Source organism: Sinocyclocheilus grahami, unplaced genomic scaffold (genome assembly GCF_001515645.1).
Source record: "Sinocyclocheilus grahami isolate Dianchi unplaced genomic scaffold, SAMN03320097.WGS_v1.1 scaffold5.1, whole genome shotgun sequence".
Classification (NCBI taxonomy): Eukaryota; Metazoa; Chordata; class Actinopteri; order Cypriniformes; family Cyprinidae; genus Sinocyclocheilus; species Sinocyclocheilus grahami.
In genome coordinates this window covers 5,549,608-5,575,646 of record NW_015505184.1, presented here as the reverse complement: position 1 = coordinate 5,575,646, position 26,039 = coordinate 5,549,608, and the positions used below count along the sequence as shown (strand labels likewise).

Genomic DNA, 26,039 nt, shown 5'->3' with positions numbered 1-26,039 from the left:
CTCGAACCCGCAATCTTTGGGTTACAAGTCTGACTCTCTAACCATTAGGCCACGACTTCCCCTTGCAACGTATGTTGCAACTTGCAACAGCAACGTATGTGTATATGTGTGCAGCAGTGAGCATGTATGTGGATGCTGAGATCAGCAGATCTGTCTACAGCAGATGTGACAGATACTTTTAATAGCTTCAGCCAAAGATCCAAACGAGTGTGATTAAATTTCCACCTCCATTAAGAGAGAGAAATGGCCATTTATTTGATGTTACTGTAAAGACTTGCACTCTCCGTATGATAAGGCTGTAGCATCTCATAGTTAGCATATAGCAAAAGCCTGTGTTTCTGTAGTAGCTTCTCATCAGATCATTGCTGGAACTGAAATTTTAGTGAGAAATAATTACTAAGCATAAGTTGTCAGTATTGATAAAACATCACGGCCAGCTAGCAGGCAAGAAAAATATATTTCCTGCCACACGTTTTCCACTGAAAAGGTTGCGTGAGATAATAAAGCTTGTTTATTGACAAAGTAATAAAGATTTATGGAAATTGTAAGTTGTCTGTTGACAAGCGCTTGGAGGCTCATTTCTAAAGAACAAAGTACAAGTTAAGATGATTAATCAATAACTATGCTGGCTATTAAAGGCTGTGCAGTCTCTTCGAATTATAATAAAATTGCACTTACAGTCGTATATATTTTCATTAATGTCGTTTTTAATATCATACAATTTTTATATCGACTTACATCTAATAAACTGAAGAAATTATTGCATTCTGGCAAATTACTCATTATTTGCAATGCTCTTGTCTGATTCTGCTCTCATATGACTTTCCTTTTCAAACAGTTGCATGTCGCAGACATCAAGGGTATTCAACTGGGCTAGAAATTATAATTTTTCATTGTGCAGTATAACATGCAATAAAATACCCAGTTTATTATTTTTCATATACTGCTATAATACATTTTACATGGGTTACCATTTTGTTTTATTGTTCATTTTAGTTGTGAGATCTGTGGGAAGGGTGATGTAGAAAAACTCACAAAATCTAAAAAACATATAAGCAATCTCGTATCACTAGATTAAATATGATTTATCTTTAATATGAAATAATAAATCTAGTCTTTGAATATACAAAAATAGCAACCTTGGTTGTTATTTATGTCTAGATGTTATTGAAATACTGCAAAAGCTTGTGTCAGCTGAGTAGCTGGTATATAAACATGAATTACTAAATAAAGGAAAATAATAAAAATTACATTAAGTAGATTCAAGTAGAATTATTTTATGTATCTTGCTTTAAAGGAATACTCCACCCAAAAATGGTGGAAAATTGGTCATCATTTACTCACCCTCATGTGAATTCTAACCTGTATGACTTTCTTTCTTCTCTGGAACACAAAAGAGGATATTTTGAGAAATGTCTCAGTGGTTTTTGTCCATACCGTGGAAGTCAGTGGGGTCCAATGATATTTGGTTCCCAGCGTTCTTAAAAATGTCTTCTACTTCATTAATTAGTTGATTAGTTTTAACAGTATTTCTGTAAGTTTGTGTAGTTTATCGATCATGTTTGTGTGTTTTTGCATAACCATATTGCATGTTAGAGACTCTCTGGTTCTTTGTCTGTGCTGCTGGTATACTCACAGTACAGCACTGGTTTATGACGTTATATAACTGATGCTATGCTGAATAGGATGTCTGATGCTCCCCTCCTAAACTGCAAAAGGAGGCTCTCTACCATAGCATGACATGGCAGTCTGCACCTCAAGTGCCTCATGTCTGGGACAAAAGTGACTATTTTTAGTCCCTCTTCCATTTTTTGGCTTTTAACTGAAGCTTGTTTTCAGGTTCATATGCTTCTCTTTGTGTGGCCATTGCTCTGCTGGGGTTTATTTTAGTACACCATCAGCATCCTGGAACAGAAAGAAGATTGAAAACATGCTACTTGAGGCATAAACGCACAAATCACCCATTAAGGTCGACCCCTCTCTACCTTATCAACATTCAACACAAAGGCCTGGCCAACAGATTCCCATTGCATCCTTGCTTATATAGCAGACACAGCGTGACTCACAGTGACATGTACACCGATCCTGTTCCACAAAGAGGATAATTGCATGGAGCTGGAACAGCCCAGTCCTGTGGGAGTGCGATCATTAATCCAGGGCTGGTATCTGAGCTTATGCTGGTTCAGTGCTGGCTCCTCGTGTCAGTCAGTTTTGATGCTGACAGAGTGCTTTGCCTAGGGAACGTAGAGCAGCCTCAGCTGGTTGTATAACTACGGTAACAGGCCTGCAGTCCCAGCAAGTCCCATCATCTTAGCATCACTCATCTCCAGTTGCCCTTCTCATAACGGCGAAATATTGGAATGGATGGGAGCAGGCTTATTTTCAGGGATGCCCCTCCCCACTGCCTTTGACAGGGGACACATTCAATTAGACAGTCAATCAGATTTCATGAAAGTTACATTTACAGGACCTAATAAATGCCATTAAATCACTAAAGTTACTAATGAAGAGGATGTGTTCATCTTGCTGTTAAATGTTACACTCCTCTTATTCACAGATGGGTCATTCTCAGGTGGGTGTTGTGAATTGTGTCTGAGCATTTCAGCATTTCATACATAAAATTGATATACAGAATTATTATTAAACAATTTATGGGTGTATTTTTGTGTCATTCAAAAATAAATGAAAAAATTAAATATACTTAATATTATACATTTCAACAGATCATCATTATTTAGTGAATTAACTCGCTAAAAAAACATTTACAACATTTCCTGCATAAATCCTTTGCTCTTGAGTTTTGATGCACTTATACAGAGTCAGTTTGTCTGTTTTCTCTTTTCTCAGGGTCTGGGTTCTTGTCTGCAGGCCAGACTGGAGGGCAACGTCAGGACCCTCAGGGAGAAATCCATCCCAGCCCGCCTGGACAATATGTTTATAAGAATGACTTTCAATCAGGTGGGATCATTGAGTATGTCAGGCTTGCTTAAGAGAACTGAATTAAATAGTTCACCAAAAAAATCTAATTATGTGCTAGACATTAGTCCAAGTCTTTCTAATTCCAGGCCCAACATCAATGATTGAAAAACCTGTCCAATTAGGAAACCAGCAGATGGGATCTACTGTGAAGGACAACAGCATGGACCCTTTTCTGGGTAACCACTGCAATGTTTAATCTTGCTGACCTAAGGTTGTGGGTTCGATTCAGTTCATTTCCTCAGGCTCTGTTAAGTTTTAATGCGCTATCGCTCTGCTGCTCTGTGCTTCAGGGTTCTCTCAACCTGGAATGAATATTGGTATGAATATGAATGTTGGCATGGCCCCTTTCCAGAGCTCCAAACCCCCCAGCATGGGTGAACCTCAGAAGACCTCACCCTTGTTTGCCAATGAACCACCCAAAGCATCCCAGATAACTGCTAATCTGAGTGATACAAGCCCTCGTAACAGCCTGGAAAATTCTGCAGGTAAAGTCTATCGCCACTTAAGGCAGCTCACTGCAGTCTAGAACAGGTAAGACAGACTTTAAACACAGATATTAAGATACTGATTGATTATTATGTCACAGAATGTTCTATGATCTCAGCTCTCATATCATTCCACTCTGTCCGGTCAAGGCATGGATGCCTCATCAATATCTTGTCACAAGATAATTGCTTCATACTTTTCATGGTCTTCAAGATATCACTTATTATGAGTATGATTTTATTGACGTGATAAGCAATAGGTTGTTAACTCTGGTATTGAATGCTATGAGTATATGTAACCTGAAAAATAGTGGTAGTGAAAAATTAATTAGTGACTAGACTAAACATCCTTCATTGTGAAATGTCCATTCCAAATCATTTTACATGATGGATCATAATAGTCAATGATCGTTATTCACAGTTTGTCTTTGACTAACCTGTGTGCACTATGTGCACTATGTCTTCAAGTGTACATTATGGTGGAAGGCATTTTAAAGATTTATCTTCGACCACTCTGTAATATTACTTTTTGAGTGTGATGGCTGTGAAACTTAGAAGAGAAATGTGTCTTCTGGCCCAGAGCAAGTTTAGAAAGCCTTTTCACATTTTAGACCTCATATCTGAAATATAGATGTTATTGCCACTGGCACTTCCTCCAAGTGACTGTTTATAACCCTTTGATCAATGAAGAGCACCGAGTCTAGTGAATGAAGAAAGGCATGTAAAATAGAAAATCATATGATGTAAAACAGAAAAACAGTTTGGTTGGGTCTAGAAATTAATTTAGGTTTCATCTTATTATGCTTTGATGGCTGGACTATAGCGCTGGTAAACATGATCAAAGTTCAATTAGCAGTAGGTTTTGTTTCCCTCTAAATGTAATGTGTTTTGATGTTGTCAACCATTGTGTTAAGTGTTTGTCTTGTCATGGATTTTGGTTTATTTCAGTGACCTTTATTTGCCCTCAGTACTGAGATATATACTATCCATGTCATGTGACTCTTCTCTGTGGCTTTTCTTTGAGTCAGTCTCTCTGTGACTTGCCTCTATTGTTATCCGTGCCTGTTATTTCTCCATGAGTTCATTTGCCCATTTGCACTTTCACTTGATGTGCTCTCAAGTGAGCACATCGTAGTCTCAGCACATTTTCTCTCAGCCACTGCTGAAACTATTACACCCATTTAAGTGCCCTCTGCAGCAAGTATGAGCATGCTATCCTCAGATCTGTTATCTTACATTAAGGGGATAGTTCACCCAAAAATGAAAATTCTGTCATTAATTACTCACCCTCATGTCTTTCTGACCCTGCATAGTCAGCAACGCAACTACCACATTCAAGGCCCAGAAAGGTTGTAAGGACATCAATAAAATTGTCCATGTGACATCAGTGGTTCAACCTTAATTTTATGAAGCTATGGGAATACTTATGTGTCTTCTGGCCCAGAGCAAGTTTAGAAAGCCTTTTCACATTTTAGACCTCATATCTGAAATATAGATGTTATTGCCACTGGCACTTCCTCCAAGTGACTGTTTATAACCCTTTGATCAATGAAGAGCACCGAGTCTAGTGAATGAAGAAAGGCATGTAAAATAGAAAATCATATGATGTAAAACAGAAAAACAGTTTGGTTGGGTCTAGAAATTAATTTAGGTTTCATCTTATTATGCTTTGATGGCTGGACTATAGCGCTGGTAAACATGATCAAAGTTCAATTAGCAGTAGGTTTTGTTTCCCTCTAAATGTAATGTGTTTTGATGTTGTCAACCATTGTGTTAAGTGTTTGTCTTGTCATGGATTTTGGTTTATTTCAGTGACCTTTATTTGCCCTCAGTACTGAGATATATACTATCCATGTCATGTGACTCTTCTCTGTGGCTTTTCTTTGAGTCAGTCTCTCTGTGACTTGCCTCTATTGTTATCCGTGCCTGTTATTTCTCCATGAGTTCATTTGCCCATTTGCACTTTCACTTGATGTGCTCTCAAGTGAGCACATCGTAGTCTCAGCACATTTTCTCTCAGCCACTGCTGAAACTATTACACCCATTTAAGTGCCCTCTGCAGCAAGTATGAGCATGCTATCCTCAGATCTGTTATCTTACATTAAGGGGATAGTTCACCCAAAAATGAAAATTCTGTCATTAATTACTCACCCTCATGTCTTTCTGACCCTGCATAGTCAGCAACGCAACTACCACATTCAAGGCCCAGAAAGGTTGTAAGGACATCAATAAAATTGTCCATGTGACATCAGTGGTTCAACCTTAATTTTATGAAGCTATGGGAATACTTTTTGTGTGCAAAGAAAACAAAAATAATTACTTTATTCAACAATTTATTCTCTTCTCTCAGTCTTTGACACGCGTTCATGACAGTACCACACAGTACCCTTTCTGGGCCTTGAACGTGGTAGTTGCGTTGCTGTCTATGCAGGGTCAGAAAGCTCTCGGATTTCATCAAAAATATCTTAATTTGTGTTTTGAAGATGAACGAATGTCTTAACAGGTTTGGAACGACATGAGGGTGAGTAATTAATGACAGAATTTTCAATTTTGGGTAAACTACCTATTTGGCAAAGATCAGTGATAGGCCTTTATCAGGATGTAACATAATCCAAAGAATTGAAAAGCCAAATTTGTTTTCTATTGAGCTGTTCAGTTTATACGGCTAACTTTGAAGGGTAATTTGCCACTGGAGAATTTCCACTGGGTTTTCTTTTGTTCGGCAACGTAAATTACAAACAGTCATACCTCAGACTAGAATTTTGAAGCCTAAGTTAAATTCTTAAATTGAAAATCTGTTGTTAAATAGGAAATACAACGTCCAATTTGTCAAGCATATTTACATATGCTTATTGTAGTCTCTTTAAGTAACTAGCTGGTGTAAGGACCACACACTTGGCCCAATGAAGGTATCCAGTGGTGGATGAAGGTTTCTTGCGTGTTCGGTCTTTTCAGCGCGCAGAGTTATTCAATTTAGGTTTAACTCAAATCTGACTCCATTTTATTATCTAATCTGACTCCATTTTAGTATGACCTCGAATTTAGGTTGAAAGGCAAATTGGTTGTTTGTCAGTCTATAATTATTCTGACATTCGATTATTCTAGTTAACTCTTTACTTATATTTACTCGTTCATTAGGAATCTATGTCGCTTAGGGTGCCTCACGGCGGCCGCTATGCGTGGGACCCACGATCACAAACTCGCCAGTTTGACCCTTAGCCAGAGGTTTATGACTAATCTGTTTAGCCCCCTACAGTTACCCATGTAATGCTCGAAACATTAATCAGCGGTTCTGCTAGACCCTTTGTCTAGCCCCCAATAGTTAATATAACTACGTACAACTTAATTAACGCTCAAAACATTAATCAGCGATTCTGCTAGACCCTTTGTCTAGCCTCCGATAGTTAATATAACTTAATTAATGCTGAAACAATATGCATGGTTAACGTAACTGAGTACAATTTAAACTAAGGTCAAGCGGTTAGTCAGAAACCCATAATCTCACCCATGCTTCATCTAATCTGAGATCTAGTATGCACGTAACCCTGGTCGCAGATTTGCGGAAACATACGCCTTCACTTAATCTACTTGAGGAAATAATTTCAGAGTAAGTCAGAATAAATTAAATGTAACAGTTTATTATCAGTCAGGTAAATATGTATTATGCCAATTATCTCCATAGCCAATTCAAAGATATCAAATCAATACAAGACATCAAATTCTCATAGACAAATCTAAGAGTAAAGGATTCATACCTAACTTTAGGAAAATACATAGTATTGGGTGTGTGGACACATTCCATACTACGGGCTTTCTGGCTACAGAATCGCCCCGACCCTTTTGCTGCAATCCTTTAAAAACAAAACCAAGATAAAACATCCCCCAAGTGGAGGCATGTACAAACAATTGGAATTTCCATTAACCCAGGTCCCAGACCTGGGTGGTTTGCACCACAATGGGAACAGAAGGTAATTTGCATGGAATGACCCTCTACAGTAATCAAAGTATCTCTTAACTCTTAGGATCAGTATTATCTTTTAATCTACTTTTGTAAGATTAAGACCATTTTATCAGTTGCCCTGAGACTATTCAAATGACACCATACATGACTGTAAATCATACTTGCATTCGTATAGAACATTATATTCTACCATTGACCATTCTGAGTGAGCTGGGTGAAGAGAAGGATGGGTGCGGGGAAGGAAGGGGATGAGGAGGAACCAATGCATATGTGAGAGACGTTTTCCCGCATTTTCTCTCAGTGAGATGCGGAAACAGATGTCTGTATGTTAATGCACTGTGTGTGTATTTTCTGTCTCAGAAGATCAAAGTATCTGAGTTTCTTTTATCCTTACACTGGCAACAGGAGTACACAGTGCAAGTTTTGGCAGTCAGGAAAGTTACTGCCCTTGAACACCTGATAATTTTACAGAAGCCATAATTCATGACATGTCTGTTTAACCTAGCAAGTTCTGAAGAAAAACAGATTAATTTTTGTGCAATTTTTAGCATTTGAAATCATGGAGTAAAATGAGGACTGCTTACGCTTCATAAACACATAGTTTCGGTTTGTCACCAATAGCCTTGTGGGCAGCACACCGACATATAGCGCAATTGTGCTTTGGGTGTCCTGAGTTCGAATCTCGGCTCGTGGACTTTTCCTGATCCCATACCCACCTCTCTCTTTCCCACTTCGCTTCCTGTCAACCAACTGTCCTATCACAATAAAAAGGCAAAAAAAAAGCAGAATTTCGGGACCAGAAACTCATAAGGTGCTAGTCTCCCATTGAAATATTTCACACAATGCAAGCTGGAGAATCAGCAATTTCCGCACAATGGGTATAATGTATATTTAGTTTGTTGTGAAAGCCTCCTCAAGTAAAAATTAATCTGAGATGAGAAAAAAAAACTCTGAAAACCCATTGGAAATTTCCAAGGGAACCCATGGCTAATACTAATTCTCTTTTGAGTTTAGAACTATAGACTGGATGATGCTATTCATTGTGAATTAGTGGATAGTGTCTGTCTTCATATCATCTTCTGGTGTAACGCACCACATGATGCAAGTGATCAGTGGTTCATAGGTAGCTGATCTAATGCCTCTTTGGACTCTTAATAGCTGTTATGAGCTGGAGATGCACAAATTTTGTTGTCCGATGATTTGTATGGTAGTCAGTGACACTTCCTCTTCCTCTCTGTACACAAAGAAGTTTGGGGAAGCCCTTGGACAGGTGAGGAAATGCTCTCTACGGAGCAGTCCCATGCTTCCAACAAGGCAGAACAGAGTCGCACTGATGCCTTGGGTTCCCAGAGTCCAGATGCAGCATCCGGTGAGGAAAAGTCCATCGATGAAGGAACCGAAAAGCAGCAGAAGCGAAAAAAGAAGAAACGCAAGAACAGGGAAGAAATGTATGACCTTCTGGACAGTCTTGGTTCCCCTGACTCAGAAGAGACTCCTTCCGAAAGCTCCAACCACGGCTGCCCCTCACCTCCTAATAGGGACGAAGAGATGTGGGAAAGCGAGATCCAAGAAAGAGGGGGAGGACGCATCAAGGCCAAGAAGAGTAAAAGCAGGATGAAGCTACCAGAAGAATGGAGTGCTCCTCCAACTGTAATGGACATGGACTTTAGCAGCCCTTATTTGGGTGATTCAAAACCCCCACCCAGTGCTAGCATAGATCAGGGAAGTGCACAGCCCTCACTCACACCTGAACCTCTGCACCTCACGGACACCCAAGCATGCAGACCCCAACCGCCCGGGCAAGCAAACACCTCCTTTACTCAGCAGAGAAATGTGGTTAGAGTGGGTGTTATATAGTGAATGAGGTAATTAGAAACAGCTGTGTGCAATGAGTGCAATCAGGGCAGTGTGCAAATTGTGCAAAGAATGATGGGAAATGTAGTCCGGGGTGCTATGCAACAGTTTGTGTAGTGCGAGAGTCAATGTAATGGAAAGTGCGACATCTGGTGGTGAATAAACGGAAGTCCATGAACCGAATTCGTGACACTAAGTACCTAAGTACTCCATGTTTTTTTTTTTTTTTTTCTTTCTTTCTTTCTTTCTTTCTTTCTTTCTTTCTTTCTTTCTTTCCTTGTCTCAGTCCTCTATAGCTTGGACCTTTGCTGCATGTAATCCATTCTTATAATAAAGTTGTTTAACATTTCAGTGCAGTCATAACACACTGATCGCTATGCATCACGACTGGCAGCTGACTAACTGTTATTCTTTAGTTAACCATCCCCTGGATTTTCCGATTTCTCTTGGTCACAGCATCCCTCAAAACGCACATGTCTTGTCGATGTGTGTCAACTAGTCAACTGTCTATGTGGGATTGTACATTTTCTAATCATTCTGTGGGTGAACAGCTTTCTGTATGTCACTCCTTGCCATCTTATGCTATATGACTCTTTATTCTGCTTTAGTCTTGTTCAAAACTGTCAATCCAATGTTTATGAGATTAAGAGGTCTGTCTGCTAATTCACCTGCTACACATAGATTTTGAAATTATTGTCTTTAGACGTGTTTAACCTTTTATTTTTAGCAGAAAAATAGTTTTGTAAGTATGAGTTAATGATGTTCTTTTCTTCTTCTTTTCATGTTAATCACTGTTTGAACAATACTGGACATCAAACAGGTAAGAAAATATCTCAGTATCTCACTGTGAATTGTGGGTACAGCCCACTGTATATATACATACATTATGAACTTTATAAGTTGAAGCGTTCTTGATATATTTGGAGAGTAGGGATGCACAATACATCAGTACTTCATCAGTTATTTAATTAAGCTCTTTTGCTATTTTTATATGGTATTTATATATTTAGATTATCTTTGCTATCGTCTAATGCTCACTTACAGTTCTTTAAAAAAACTGAAATAATTGTTAAATATAATCTTTATCAAATCTCAAAATGAATATCCATTTTTGGTCACTTTATTTTAAGGTCCAATACTCGCTATTAACAAACCATTAACTATGACTTTTGCCTCAATAATCTCCTAATTTTCTGCTTCTTAATATTTAGTAATGTAGTTGTTAAGTTTAGGTAATGGGTAGAATTAGGAATGTAGAATATGTTCTTGCAAAATATGTGCTTTATAATTACTAATAAAAAGCCAATACGTAAAAGGCATACTAATAAGCAACTAGTTAATAGTGAGAATTGGTCCCTATACTGAAGTTTTACCCCATTTTCTTACTTTACATTAGGTTGAGAAGCCTGAATTCACTTTTTTTCACAAAGATTGATTTTACATTTTAGTGTTTTATGTTTCATTTAAATACTATAGCATGTCAGTGTCAGCCATTTATCTGTTTTTAGCCATAACATCCATCCCTATTGGAAATCAATAAAACAAATAATTGAGAACAGAAAAGTTTTTTCCAAGCTTAGTTGAATCCCTTAATCATCTAAACTTAATGTTGTCAGTAAGGCTGCATTGTATAATGTTTACTTTTCAAAGCCTCTATGTGAGTGTTAGCCAGTATTCTCACTAATCTCTGATACTGAATATGATTGATTTAGATTGATTTAGTTTGCTTTGGTTTTAAAAAGCGTAAAGGATTAGTTCACTTCCAGAACAAGACATTCCTAATAATTTACTCACCCCCATGTCATCCAAGATGTTCATGTCTTTCTTTCTTCAGTCAAAAAGAAATTAAGGTATTTGAAGAAAACATTCCAGGATTTTTTCCATATAGTGGACTTCAATGGGGACCAATGGGTTGAAGTTTGAATGCAGCTTCAAAGGGCTCTACACGATCCCAGCCGAGGAATAAGTGTCTTATCTAGCGAAACAATCAGTCATTTTCTAAAAAAATAAAAATGTATATACTTTTTAACCACAAATGCTCATCTTGCACTAGCTCTGTGATGCGCGTCCTTGACTTCACTTATTACGTAGTCACGTTGGAAAGGTCACACGTGGTTAGTTCTTTGCCTGTGTATTTCGGTTCAGAAAGGTAGGGTAATGTAAGAAACTCCATTTAATTTTCATATCCAACTTCAAAATCGTCAGACATCATTGTTTTACCTTTTTTTGTAAAGTTCATTTGACTTTCTTTGCATGTTCGCTTTGTAAACACTGGGTCGGTGCTTCCGCCTATACATCACACGTGACCTTTCCTACATAATGTGTGAAGTCGAGCTAGTGCAAGACGAGCATTTGTGGTTAGAAAGTATATACATTTGAATTTTTTTTAGAAAACGGCGATCATTTTGCTAGATAAGACACTTATTCCTCGCCTGAGATCGTGTAGAGCCCTTTGCAGCTGCATTGAAACTGCAATTTGGACCTTCAACCCGTTGGTCCCCATTGAAGTCCACTATATGGAGAAAAATCCTGGAATGTTTTCCTCAAAAACCTTAATTTCTTCTTGACTGAAGATAGAAAGGCATGAACATCTTGAATGACATGGGGGTGAGTAAATTATCAGGTGAACTAATCCTTTAAAGAACTTAATGTGAAAGGAAATTTCAATTTACTAGATTGTTTATCTAATCAAATTAACAGTTGATTCAAGAGCAGAATTGTTAGGATTAGTTATTTTTAGTTGGTGATATTTATAGGTTGAATTCATACTCCCTATAGTATTTCTGTGGCTTTCTCTGTCTTTCATCTCCCTCTCTCTCTCACACAAACGCACACACATCTCCTCCTATCTCTCCCATCCTCTTGCAGCAGCTCATGTAAAATTGATGGCTGATCCATTCGCCATTATATAAGACTCATATAGTTGTTCTTTTTATAGCGAGTGATTAGGGTGTGTTCAGAGGCGTTTGAGAGGTGCTGCACTCCGGCAGGGATATTGAGTACTGGGCAGTAGCTTTGGATTAAAAGCTAACACAGAGATCCCTGATGACGTCTTGAATGACGCTGTGTTTCAGCTGTTCAGGTTTATTCATCCAGCTATTCATCTAGTTTTTAAACACAACACTTGGTCTTCTCTGGATTTCAGTCTTTTAAATGCAGAAATAGGAGATGCCCTTCTTGGCCCTTTATTCCCTTCCTTTACTCGCATCAGCTTTCTCGTCCTTTCTTGCCCTTGCTCACTCACTTCCTCTCCCTCCCCTCGGGTGGTTCCAACCACCTAATATCAGCAGCTGCATTGACGGGGAGACTGTTGCCATGGATATGAGAGGCGGTTTCCTTGGTGATGCAGCGAATAGGACCTGCCAAAGAACAAGCTAGGGTGTAACTGTAGGATATGTTCCAGAAATAGAAACTCTGTGACATAGCTTCCCGATTACTCAATGAGCGTGCATCTTCTACCCCACGCTAATTGTGTTAAATGCACTTCTGATGCTGTGTTTTCATTACTGAGAAGAACATTGTGATATTTTAATTATTGTGAACAGATTTCAAAATATAGAGGTTGGTACTGGCATATAACTGCTCCATTTATTCAAAAGCACTGTTTATAGTCATCATGGAACTCTAAAATTAAATTGATTGTAATGTAGGTACATTTGTATATGATTAATAATATAATAACATTTAATCATAACCAATAACTTTTTGTATTAAAAAATGGCAGTACTGTATGTCTAAATGCCACATAATGGCAACAAAAAGGATTTTATTTACAAACATATAGAAAAAATGTGGGTAAAATTTTAGACATTGAATCTTCATTGAATTTCTTAATGCATTTTCATCTTAGTTTCAATTTCACAAATTAAAATTTGGTTAAACTTTATTTTAAGGTGTCCTTCTTACACATATTACATGTACTTACTATTATAATAACAATAAATGATGCATAATTACATGCAAGTAACCCTAACCATATAGTAAATACATGTAGTTAATTAATATTACTCAGTAATTAAATGTATAATTACACTGTAACAAGGACACCTTAAAATAAAGTGTAACCAAAATTTAATTTGTGGAGTTGAAACTAACTAAGACGAAAATGCACTAAGAGATGCAATGAAGTGAAAGGAAGTTTCAATATCCTCTGTATATTGAGCTAAAGGATGCGATGCAATGTGTTCTTCGAGGAATGTAAACAGTAAAATTCATCTGACATGTCCTTATGCAACAAAACCCATTCACAAGATTCTGGCCCATTACAGCAATGAGACAGTCAGAGAGAAAATACTTATTTTATATCTGTCACTGGCCTGGAAGGCCACTGCAGCTGATGCATTGTAGTGTGTGTGTGTGTGTGTGTGTGTGTACTGGTTTATATATTCTGGTAGGGACTTAAACCTGACTACACACAGACTCATGGGGACTCGTGTCACGGTGGGGACCTAAATTGTGGTCCCCATGGGTACAAAAGCTTATAAATCATACAGAATTAAGTTTTTGGAAAATCTAAAAATGCAGAAAGTTTCCTGTGAGGGGTAGGTTTAGGGGTAGGGTTGGTGTAGGGCAATAGAATATACGGTCTGTACAGTAGAAAAACCATTACGCCTATGGAGAGTCCCCACAAGGTTAGCTGACCAGACTGCGTGTGTGTGTATGTGTGAAGTTCACTCTAATTAAGGTGCCTGAGCCAATCAGACTACACATGAATTACGACATCACATGCCTCTGCTCAAGTCTGGAAGGGCGTATGCAGTGGGAGCCAGAAAAGTAATATGTAATACAGTTTTTTTTGGTGCCCCTGATATCATTTTAAAACCATGGTTTTTACTGCTCACATTTTTCATGTTAGGATGCCTGTAATTAACTGGTCTAGTAGGTTACCTAATATAGAGGTTTAAATATATGTGCTATTTCTGTGCAGATACATACTGTAAAGTGCTGAATAATATAGAACCCTGCTGTTGTGACCGATTGTGGAAGTGATTTATGTCGCTCAACCTGTTTATGTTTAATGATTTTTTTCCCCCCTCTTTTCATGAATAATTGTCTTGCATGATATCAGGTGTGTGTGTCACCATAAAAACTTAATTTCTCAAAGACAGAAGACAGTGAGAGGACATGACTGAACTGGAATGGGACTGATGTGTCTAATGGCTGGAAGGAAAGGATTTTTATTTTTTATTTTTTGAAGGGCTAGTGTCTGACATCTGATTTATCTGTTTGAGTGTAAGAAAAGGCTGGTTTGTGCATGCATTCTGGATCCTCACTGTGGTGACATGCTTGAATTCCTGGTCAAATCCTGACATTCCAAAATTGAATGACTTCTTTCTGATGTGGAACACAAAATAAGATATTCTGAAGAATTTGTATATTTTTGTCCTTACAAAGAAAGTCAGTGGCATCCAACGTAGTTTTGTACTCCAAAGACGTTCATTAAATGGGACAGTTGGAGCATTAGAATATCTTCTTTTTTTCCACACGAGAAAGAAAGTCCAACAGGTTTACTAAAACACAAGGGTGAGTAAATGATGATAGACTTCTCATTTTTGGGTGAACTGCACCTTTAATACACTCTCATAAGAACTCAGGCACAGTATAAGAGGCACAGTACACAAAAGAGGTCACACTTCCATCAACCTCGTACGTGAGAGACGGAGGAATATAATGGTTCAGCTGATTGCTCTAAATGTGATTGATACCGATGTTATTGTGTTGAGTGAGGGACACAGCACCCGAGGACCAGGCAATGATGACATCCTCCGCTAATGATAAAGGTGCACGTTTGCGTCTGCTAGAACATTCTGAGAACCAAACGAGACAATGTGTGAGTGAGAGAGAGAAAGGGGTATTTATAAACACGCTGGATGCTAAAAGCAAGGGTTTTCAGTGCGGAGCATCCAATAAGGACGCGGCTCGCGTGATCACGTGATCGAAGACTTGGAAGGAATGTGCGGACAGAATTAGGGTGAGAGAGAGAACGAGAGAGAGGAGGGGGATTTGGGAGAGAGACGCAGAGTCATCTCAGCCTCGGCGTTGAGGGAGGTTTAGAGACCAGTGCTGTAGACTTACAGTAGACTTCTGAATTTAGACTTCATCTAAATCAATGCTGTTTACTGACGGATAGACACCTTGATACAGAACAAATATATCTAGAGAGACAAGGACTGTAAGGATGTCATCCCAGCGCTCAGAGTGCAGAGATCTGTGCTCAGTGCCACCCTCCATGCCAGGCTTGGCATCGTCAACAGCTGCCCAGTGCTGGAACTGGCAGCAGGGGCAGCCAGACGGTCTGCAATCCTCCAGACTGTTAGAGGACGACAAGCAGGACGTTTCCACCAGGTCGACAGCACTCAGCCAGGAGGTGGACCAAGGGGTAACCAGTCACCAGAGCAGCAGGGGTGGGAAGAATTTGGGCAGTGCAGCAGAAAGTCCCACAAGCGTCTCATCCTCTCCATCACCCCTGTCTCCAGGGAAAGACCTTTCCACCAATGGGGTGACATCAGGACCTTCACCGAGGAGTGGCGTCTTGACATCCTCAGACAGCGATTGGGATCCACCCCCCAGCATCTCGAAAACAGGCCTCGCGCCGAATTATTGCGTGATCGGCGTGGTGAATGACAGCTATGTGGAGGGCGAAGTTGAGGGAAAAACGGAAACACGCCCACCCATGTCACCCCCCGTGCAACAAAAGCGAATGGTCCAGCGCACAATGTCAGACAGTACCCACCTGACAGTGCCTGCTAGCCTTCAGCTGCCCGATAAATATCCAGGCAAGGATGTGCCGCCACCCCAGACCGCCGTCAAATACTTTACCGTGGAGGACAAACAGAGTCTTCTGCCATCCATGAGTATCCCATCAGCAAAGAAAGAACAGCCTGCTGGTATGCCACAGAGTTTTGAAAGGATACAGTTGCCGCCACAGCCATCGGGAAGTGGAAATGCTGTTTCATCCCCTGACATTCAGCCTAAAGGTGTCTGTAATGGTAGGTGAGATCAGCTGCTGTGATCTCCGTGGTGTGCCAATGCAGGATTGGGATCTGTTGATCTCTAGATCTCTGGTTCCTGGATTACTTCTGTACTTGTGCCTTTGCATCAACAGATGTAATTCAATTTATCTGTGTGACAGAGCTGAACATACAAGTTTGGGGTCCTGAGATATATATTTTTTTATTTGAATAATATTAAACAGTAATATTGTGAATATTATTACAATTTAAAATAATATTTGTATATTTGAATCTATTTTAAAATGTAATGAATTGCTTTAAAGCCATTAATCCAGTCATCAATGTTACATGATCCTTCGAAAATCATTCTAATATGCTAAACTGGTTCTCAAGAAACATTTCTTTATCAAAATGGCCTATTACTTTTTTTGTGAAAATGGTACATTTTTTCAGGATGCTTTGATGAATATACCGCTCAAAAGAACAACATTTATTTGAAATAGAATGTCATTTGTAACAATGTTAAAGTCTTTACTGTCATTTTTTATCATTTTAATGTGTCCTTTCTGAATAAATATATTATCATTATTTTTTTTAAATCTTACTGACCCCAAACATTTCAATGGTAGTGTATTTTGTTTTTTTGGCAAACCTTCTCTCAAAGACGGTCTGTTATAGATGTTTGTCGTTTGCAAAGTATATTGAGCACAGCTAATAGAGTGAAATAAAAAGAGAAAGGTTTAGGGTTGTTATTTAGCGTAGATGTGGATTTATTCTGCTGATATCTTGTCATATATGCATTTTCTACATTTTAAAACACTTTTCAAGATTTGTTTATTGAAAGAGGTTTTACTGTTAGAACAGTTTCCTCAAATGCTCCAGCAGATAGTGTGCTGTTTTTATTGTGTATGTGCATATCTGTGTATTAACACACCTGATGAAGACAGATTGCCAGATGCAGAGGTTATAGATACGGTTATGAGATTGACAAAAAGATGGATACGATTTGCTGTGTGTGCCACTGGCCGCCTGCAGGGATACACAAAAATATCAACAGAGTAACCTTTGGATGTCCTTTTGTCATAATTTGCTTTTGCTGTACTGAAATGAGCCCATGTTTCACACGTATACACTTTGGAATATTACCATCCATTTATCCATCTGTAACTGTGCGAAGAGCTTCAGAGGAAGAGTTATGGTTTTCATCCAGGGTCTCTGAAGGTACCCTTGGGGGTCCGTGGAGAAGATAAATTGAAAACATACTAAATGTTCTAGACATCTCCAACTGTTAACAAATTTATAACTTTCTAACTAATGATGTTTCAAGCATTAAAAGCATTTTATTCCTCGATAATGTTACTAAAAAGTGTCTGAAAAAATCTAGCTGTATAGAGGACAAAACAGACCTTAAAAATCGTATTTTATTTAATTCAAAAGGAAACAGACTTATGTTTATTCTTCATTTCAATATATCAAAGTAACAGGACATAATATTAAAAAATACTTTACCAAAGTACTGCCAAAATTAAAAAATCGAATAATAATAAACTGCATGCTTTTGACATTATGTTGGCCTGTCACAACTTTCAATGAGTATTTATCATCCTGTCTCAGGAACAGTGTGCTCTTTCTTTCTGTCCTTTCTTTTTTCTTTGTTGTTTTTTCTGTCTCCCTCTCTCACACACGGTTTTTAGTGTTTTGGTCTTCCGTTGGCCATTGATTTTTCACTTTGTGGGGTGAATGGTGCCAAGTTACATAAGGCATCCAGACTGACAATGTTCTTTTCTGTCTGTCCGCTCGAGGCACTGTCACTTTCTGTGCCCCTTTTCATGGCCTCTCATGCTTTTCTACTTTAATTCTTATTGTCAGAATGTACTGAGACTGAGGCATAAATTGTAACTTACTGCTAATTTTTGTCTCCAAAACATCTTGGATATTACAGCAAGCTACAACCAAAAGCCTTGTGTGAACAAACTTACATTGATCATTATGATAATTATAAAGATAAAGATAATAATTGTAGATCCACATTTGCTTGATTAAACATGAGAATTTCAACTTTGTCTTTTCAAAGTAAAAGAAGACAAGACAGCCAAAGAGAAAATGGAGAAGGTGGAAACTGCTCCGAAGATGGAAAACATCAACATAATTGAGAAGCAAGACAAGCCTGAGAAAATTGAGAAGATTGATCACCTGGACAAGAAAGATGAGATCACAAAGAAACCAGGCAGTGTGGATAAGACTCAGAAGAGTGAGCAAATCATCAAGGATGAGAAGAAGGTTGAGAAAGAGGAAAAACAGGAAAATAAAGCTGAGAAGGTTGAGAAAGTAGACAAACCTGAGAAGACAAACAAGGAGAAAGACGAGAAGAAAGACGATGGAGAAAAAGTGGACAAGACAGCCAAAGCTGAGAAGAATGCGAAGACTGCTAAAGGACCTGCTAAGTCTCCAACATCTAATGGGAGCAAGGAGGTGACCAGCCCAGATAGTAAGGCCAAGGTAAGTCTGAAAAACAAAGAGACTTCATTCATTTGATATGTTTTGTTATTATTATTTAAACCGCCACATTTGAGAAAAAGAGGTGTTTGCTCTCATTTTCCCATCTTTATAAAGAATAAAGATCAGTTACCCAAACTCACATCTTATGATTTATGAACAATTTGTACAGCCATTGCTGCTACCTTGATTTTATCATGCTCCCATGTTTGCATCTAGTTTTTCTTTTGTGCTTTTTGCAAATGCATGCATATAGCCTTCAGTTGGGTCAACCAAACAAAGCTCAGCAAGACCAAACTCGCTGTCCACTGGAGACAGTGCAGGTGCCACCAAACGCACCTCTCCCACCACCAACTCTGCCAATAAAAAAAGCCCTATGCCCAAGGCAACAACCCCCACTGCTGGCACCAAGAAAACCCCCACCACCACATCTACTCTTGAGACTAAGGCCAAGGTGAGTTAATGCCATTTCCCTCATCTGTGGTTTGGCACCCGGCCTACAATCCACAGGGGAAAACATTTGCGACTTTCTCTGATGCCCATCTCTCTTCCCTTAAAATCAGCCCATGGCTTGCCCTCTGTGTCATTGTCAACTCACGATGTTCTATCACCAGCAAAATCTCAAGAGAGATGCATGTTTTTAGGCTACTGAATAAAATATAAGGTGCTGTTTTGTTTTGGCTCTTAAATATTTCGCAAGTACAGATATCAATTAATTTGACAGGGCTAATTATATGCCTCTCTCTTCAGATCAGGTTGTAAATGACTTTTTCTCCAACTTTCGTGCATGGTGCTTGTAGATTATGAATCTATTATTCATTCTCACCTTTTTACCTATTGTCATCTCTTCTCTGCTCATTTTCTATATGGGTGATTTTTCATTTAGTGGAAATTTTTGTCCATTAGTTAAGGGAGATTTTTTATTATTATTATTATAAAAATAAAATCTAGTAGATTATAGTAGTATATTGTAATATGCTTTACATTTTAATTTGGGACAAAGAATTTATTTTAGTTCATTGACTGCTAGGTAACATGCTGCATTAGAAAATTCAAGGTTTTCTCTCTACAAAAAACCCCCAAATAAACAGAAAAGGTCATTACAAACAGAGACAATATCAAAGATCCACACCAATACCCAATATACCACAATCCACTTTAAAGTTGATCCTCTCTCTTCAGATCAGGTTGTAAATGACTTTTTCTCCAACTTTCGTGCATGGTGCTTGTAGATTATGAATCTATTATTCATTCTCACCTTTTTACCTAGTGTCATCTCTTCTCTGCTCATTTTCTATATGGGTGATTTTTCATTTAGTGGAAATTTTTGTCCATTAGTTAAGGGAGATTTTTATTATTATTATTATAAAAAGAAAATCTAGTAGATTATAGTAGTATATTGTAATATGCTTTACATTTTAATTTGGGACAAAGAATTTATTTTAGTTCATTGACTGCTAGGTAACATGCTGCATTAGAAAATTCAAGGTTTGCTCTCTACAAAAAAAACCCCAAATAAACAGAAAAGGTCATTACAAACAGAGACAATATCAAAGATCCACACCAATACCCAATATACCACAATCCACTTTAAAGTTGATCAAGGCCAATATCAGATCGTTTATCTGGGTCATGTCATTTCAAGATTTGTAAGTAGTCAAACTCTGCCTAAATTGAACAATCACCCTCAAACATTACACCACCCTTATGTATGTAACTCATCTAATCAACCTTCTGACTTCAACTCATTTTCATTCATGGTTGTTCAGCATTCTGATGTCTTACTGTTTTCTTCAGTCTTCTGAGACCGCAACTCAGCGTCGCCCTCCAGTGCCAAAGGCTAAAGCTGCATTGGCTACGAATTCTAAAAGTGGCACTACTAGCACCCCAACTACCACCTCTTCCCAACGCTCCTCTGGTGAGCTGTTCCACCATACAGAACTTTGTCAGGGTAGATTAATTACATTTTATATTGATGAAAAACAAATCATAGACTTACAGTCTTTATAATTGTATGCGTAGTATAAAGGTCCCCGATCATAAATAATTTTCGAAACTTTTTTTTTTAGTCTTTGTTTATTGAAAGATTTTGTAAAGGTGTTTCATGAGTCAAACAATTGGCAAGTTGCTAAACAACAGTACAATCCAACAGTGCTTTACACTTCTGTCCTTCACATTCACTTTCATTGAATTAAGGTTTGTAGGAGCTCAGGTTATGCATTCAGTGATTTAAAGTCAGGATAATCATGTAATGACATTTAAATTTACATAATTTAATTTGATTCTGTGTTTTTACAGCTACAAAGACTGAAAACCAAGCAGGAGAAGTGAAAAAGACAAGTGCAAAGACAACACCAGGTGAAAATGAATAAATTTTCTTATCCAGAGAAATATTTTACATACAGTTAGAAATAGACATAGTTATAAATTACACATAGTATATTAAATTTACTATACCTCCTGGTAATGGTATTTACATACAGTATAATATTATATCAGATTTTGCTTTGGTTTAGTTGCTGAAGGTAGGGTTGGTGTAGGGCAATAGAATATACGGTCTGTACAGTATAAAAACCATTACGCCTATGGGATGTCCCCACTTTTCACAAATGTAAACCTGTGTGTGCACTTGCACTAGACTGTGACTACTTGTTACTTGGCTTATGGTAGCATTGTGGTACATTGTAAACAAAACTTTATTTCCCAGTAGACTAATACATTCCTATGCATTATAATTTTCAGAAGTTTCTTTATGACAGACTGGAATATTGTAACTTGTGAATTTCAAAAGTTCTCACCATTTTTATGTGCAATATAGTAATCATTATATAATTTAAGGCTATGTGACTGGATATAATATAAAGTGTGTAAACTGTGTGTTCCAATATACCACAAACAAGTCATCCAAATATTAAGACAAACATTTCAATTAGCAGAGACTTGAATAACACCCATTACATGAAATTAAATAAATTCTGGTTAAATAAACCAACAGTCCAACAGATTTAAGAGTGGAGAGATCTTCTTTCCAGCGGTCACCAGAGGTGCTTATGTGCAAATAAAGGTGCTTACTTGTCTGTAGCTGTTACTAAATGCTGATTTAATGGAGGCTTTGGGTGAGAAGTTTACCTCTACTGTTTCCTGAAAACACAGCAGTTCTGAGCTAATACACACTGACTCGTTTACAGTGGTTTTCTGAATTATAAGGAAACATGCAGGCACGTATATATACATGTCCACATACATGTGTTAGATAATGTTTTTAGAGCAATGCAGCCTGGTCTGTGTATGTCTTCTGTGGATTTAACACCACACAATTCTGTCTCTCGGTAGTTCACCCATGATCATTGTGTCACTCTTTGTGAAATATTCGTAGAGTCTGGTTTACCATTGTTACCAGATAATTGTCTGTGTTTTTGTTAGTGTTTTCTGCACTAACCACGTCCGTCTAAAAATAGCATAACTGCATGTTGTACAGACTCAGCAATAGTATCAACACTCTATAGTGCAATTAATTTCTTACCTTACAATGGAGTGTCATACTTGCACTTTTGCTTTTGCTTTTAAGGAAAAAAATGCTTTCCCACTGCGAATATAATATGTGCTATATTTATCACCTTTCTTGCATCTTTCCACACAGTAGACTGTGGCTATTCTTGGGGAACTTAATATAGCATGAAATGAAAAACTAAACTATTTATTTTCAAAATATTCTTACACATAAAGACAAAAATGTCTCCATATTATATTATATTATATTATATTATATTATATTATATTATATTATATTATATTATATTATATTATCAGTGGTTCTCAACCAGAGGGCCTCAGAAAACTTCCAAAGGGGGGCATCAGTAAGATTTAGAATTTGTAAAAATTATTTATAAAATAATAAGTATAAACTCAAGATTTTAATTGGAATAGTATTTCTGTGGTTAATTAATTTATTTACCTGTATCAATACTAATATCGGCAATAATGTATTATAGTTATTATACAGAATATGAGCCTTTGAATATTGTATTAGGCAATATTGACTTTGAGTCAAAAGGTTGAGAACCTCTATTATATTGTCTTGCATAACATCTGTTATTGGCATATGATTAAAAACAGTTTTCATTGCATTTAAAATTGCTGTGTTTTCACTCCCAAGATCACCTACAGCCTCCTGCTGTTTCACAAAGTCAGCTGTGTGAGGAATTGTGCCTCTATATATCTGTTATCTATTATGTATGCAGTTCCATGGATATTGTTTAAAGGGGTCATATGATGTTGCTAAAAAGAACATTATTTGGTGTAATGAAATGCGGTTTAAGGTTCAAAAAACACATTATTTTCCACATACTGTACATTATTGTTTCTCCTCTATGCCCCGCCTTTCTGAAATGCATAGATTTTTACAAAGCTCATCGGTCTGAAAAGCAAGGTGTGCTGTGATTGGCCTGCTATCCAGTGCGTTATGATTGGCCGAATACCTCAAGCGTGTGACGGAAATGTTATGCCCCTACCATACTGTGATGCCCTGTCAGGCCGGAGCGATGATTCAAAAACAATAAAACCCATTATAAACGAGGCATTCGTTGCATCCAGTGGGGACATAATTATGGATTATATTATACTGTCTTTTTATGCATTGCGTTGCATCGCGCCACGTAAATATAAAACCATGTCTGCATTTGTGATCGGAGAAACCACATGTGACGACCCCGGGCTGGACTCCGCTTCGTCCACGGTGAAAGCCAATCCGGCGATCCACAGCGCGAAGTTGTTGTATTTCCTCAGCAACCAGCACGGATCAGCTCCAGGCATGACAAAGCAATATCGTCCTCTTTTGGAAGGCCAAACAAAGTATTTTCGCTTTCACAACGAATCACACAGCGCCTTCACGACAATACTACAGCGAGAATTTGGGCGGTGTTATGCAAATCTTCACACATCGTGACGTAGATATGTGGGGGTGTGTTAGAACGAGCCGTTTTAGGTCTCAACTTTTATAAAGAATATCTCTTTGGATTTGAGACTTTAGTCTTTGCAACTTTACAGATCTTTTTTATGCACCAAGAGCTTGTAACACTCCAAAGAGAAAGGAAAAACTGAAATCGCATCACATGACCCCTTTAACAGTGCCTTGCATGTCAATAACTAAGTAGACTTTAGTGCTACTGATGTTTCTTTGCTGCTCAAAGAATCATCATGGTCATTTTTTTGTTTTCAGGAAATTCCAAATTCCAAATTACATTTGCTTTTCCTGAAGTGGTCTGTCACTGCAGGTCAAATGAAACAGTTAGACTGTAGCCCCTCAAGTGTTTAAGCATTACCTGAGATTAAGACAATAAAGTGAGCTTTAGGCTGTAAAAACACACTCTGAGTCAGACAGAGTGTTCCTGGCCTGCTGGTACTCTGTCCAAACAAATATGTGAGTCACACAAATAAATCCTGCACCACACAGCACAACAGACAATGAACGTTTGAATCTAATATGGCTGCCACATAAAATGTTCAGGAATCAACTTACTTCTTCAAACACAAGAGCGAAAATAACTGTTTGCTGCAAATAAATGAGTAGCTTGATCATTCAACACTACTTGGCATGAACATGATGATTTTGTATCTTCTGTGGCATCGTGCTACTCTTTACTTTTAATTTACAGTAGTACATTGTTTAACAGACTCATAGACTTCATAGCGTTTGTTTCTGTCTGTTTTGCATGTGTAACTGTAGAATAACCTTTGACAATGTTTCCTTTGTGCTGTTGTGCTGTGTTTAGGTTCAGATAGTCCACAAAAAGCTGGACTTCAGTCATGTCACCTCCCGATGTGGCTCCAAGGACAATATCAAGCATGTTCCTGGTGGAGGAAATGTAAGTGTACAGTGTCATATTGGCTCAACAACTCTCTTATAAAAAATGTGTTAAAGGGTTAGTTCACCCAAAGATGAAAATTCTGTCATTAATTACTCACCCTCATGTTGTTCCAAACCCGTAAGACCTTCGTTTATCTTTGGACATTGTTAAAATAGTCCATGTGACAATGGTTCATCCTTAACTTTACCAAGCTACAAGAATACTTTTTGTGCGCAAAGAAAAAAAAAAGACTTTAACAACTTTTTCTCTTTTGTGTCAGTTTTCGACGCATGTTTATGAGAGTACCACGACACATGCGTGTGATGCTGCTGAGGCAAGATTTCAACGGAGAGGATGACTTGCAATTTCTGCCCAGTTTTACTTATTCAAAACAGAATATACAGATGATAAACTAAGAGGGATGGATGTTCTACATCAGAACGCTGGCTCCTTTATCAGCAGCATGCGTTGTGGTACTCTCATGAATGCACATCGAAAACTGACATGGAAGAGAAGAAATTATTGAATAAAGTCATTATTTTTGTTTTCTATGTGCACAAAAATGATTCTCGTAACTTCTTAAAATTAAGGTTGAACCACTGATGCCAAATGGACTATTTTAACTTATGTCCTTACTACCTTTCTGGGCCTACTACATGGTAGTTGCATTGCTGTCTATGGAGGGTCAGAAAGCTCAGAAAGAATTTGTGTTCTGAAGATGAAGGAAGGTCTTACAGGTTTGGAACGATGTGAGGGTAAGTAATTAACGACAGAATTTTCATTTTTGGGTGAACTAACCCTTTCATCATATGACGCTTAGAACAGCAATGAGTTACATGTACAGTATGTGTCTTAAATGTTATTTTCTCTTAGGACATCCATTATCAGAAACAAATCAGACACTTTAGTCCAACAGCTCTTTATTTCTGGTTTGCAGGTTCAGATTTTAAATAAAAAGGTTGACTTGAGCAAAGTGGCCTCTAAATGTGGATCCAAGGACAACATAAAGCACAAGCCAGGTAGGGGATGGATCAATTTTAATATTGCCTATTACTCTAAATGCAGTTTCATTGTGAATGCATGCAGTAAATAGCCATGTGAATGATGATTGATCTCTCTCAGGTGGTGGTGATGTGAAGACTGAATCCCATAATGTTAACGTCAAGGCCAAAGTGGGATCAATGGACAATGTAGGCCATGAACCAGGAGGTGGCAATGGCAAGGTAGTAAATAGCTTAAGAGGATATTACATATTAGGAATGTGTCTCTTTCATTATGGATATTACATTTTCCTGAAGGTCTTTCAGAAGCAAGCATGTAGTTTGTAAGATTCAACCCCCTCAGCGTATGGAAATGTGCTTTTTTATTTTAGGTCTTTATGACATCTCACATGGCTGAGCACCAGTTTGTGTGTTTGTTAGTGGTTTTGAGCATTATAAGGTTTTTTTAATAATGATATTTCCTA

General features: G+C 37.9%; 1 protein-coding gene across 1 annotated transcript; it reads left to right on the top strand.

Annotated features, from left to right (window-relative positions):
- The first annotated feature begins 2,109 nt into the window (after positions 1 to 2,109).
- On the top strand, positions 2,110 to 25,972 carry LOC107586114 (serine/arginine repetitive matrix protein 2-like). The gene is made up of 15 exons (XM_016273347.1): positions 2,110 to 2,200; positions 2,848 to 2,958; positions 3,066 to 3,155; positions 3,270 to 3,464; positions 8,672 to 9,261; positions 15,422 to 16,268; positions 18,307 to 18,731; positions 18,985 to 19,182; positions 20,526 to 20,646; positions 21,027 to 21,093; positions 24,105 to 24,147; positions 24,500 to 24,592; positions 25,512 to 25,593; positions 25,697 to 25,837; positions 25,947 to 25,972. Exons 1-15 carry the CDS (start codon positions 2,110 to 2,112, stop codon positions 25,970 to 25,972), a joined length of 3,120 nt encoding a protein of 1,039 aa, XP_016128833.1.
- Positions 25,973 to 26,039: the final 67 nt, after the last annotated feature.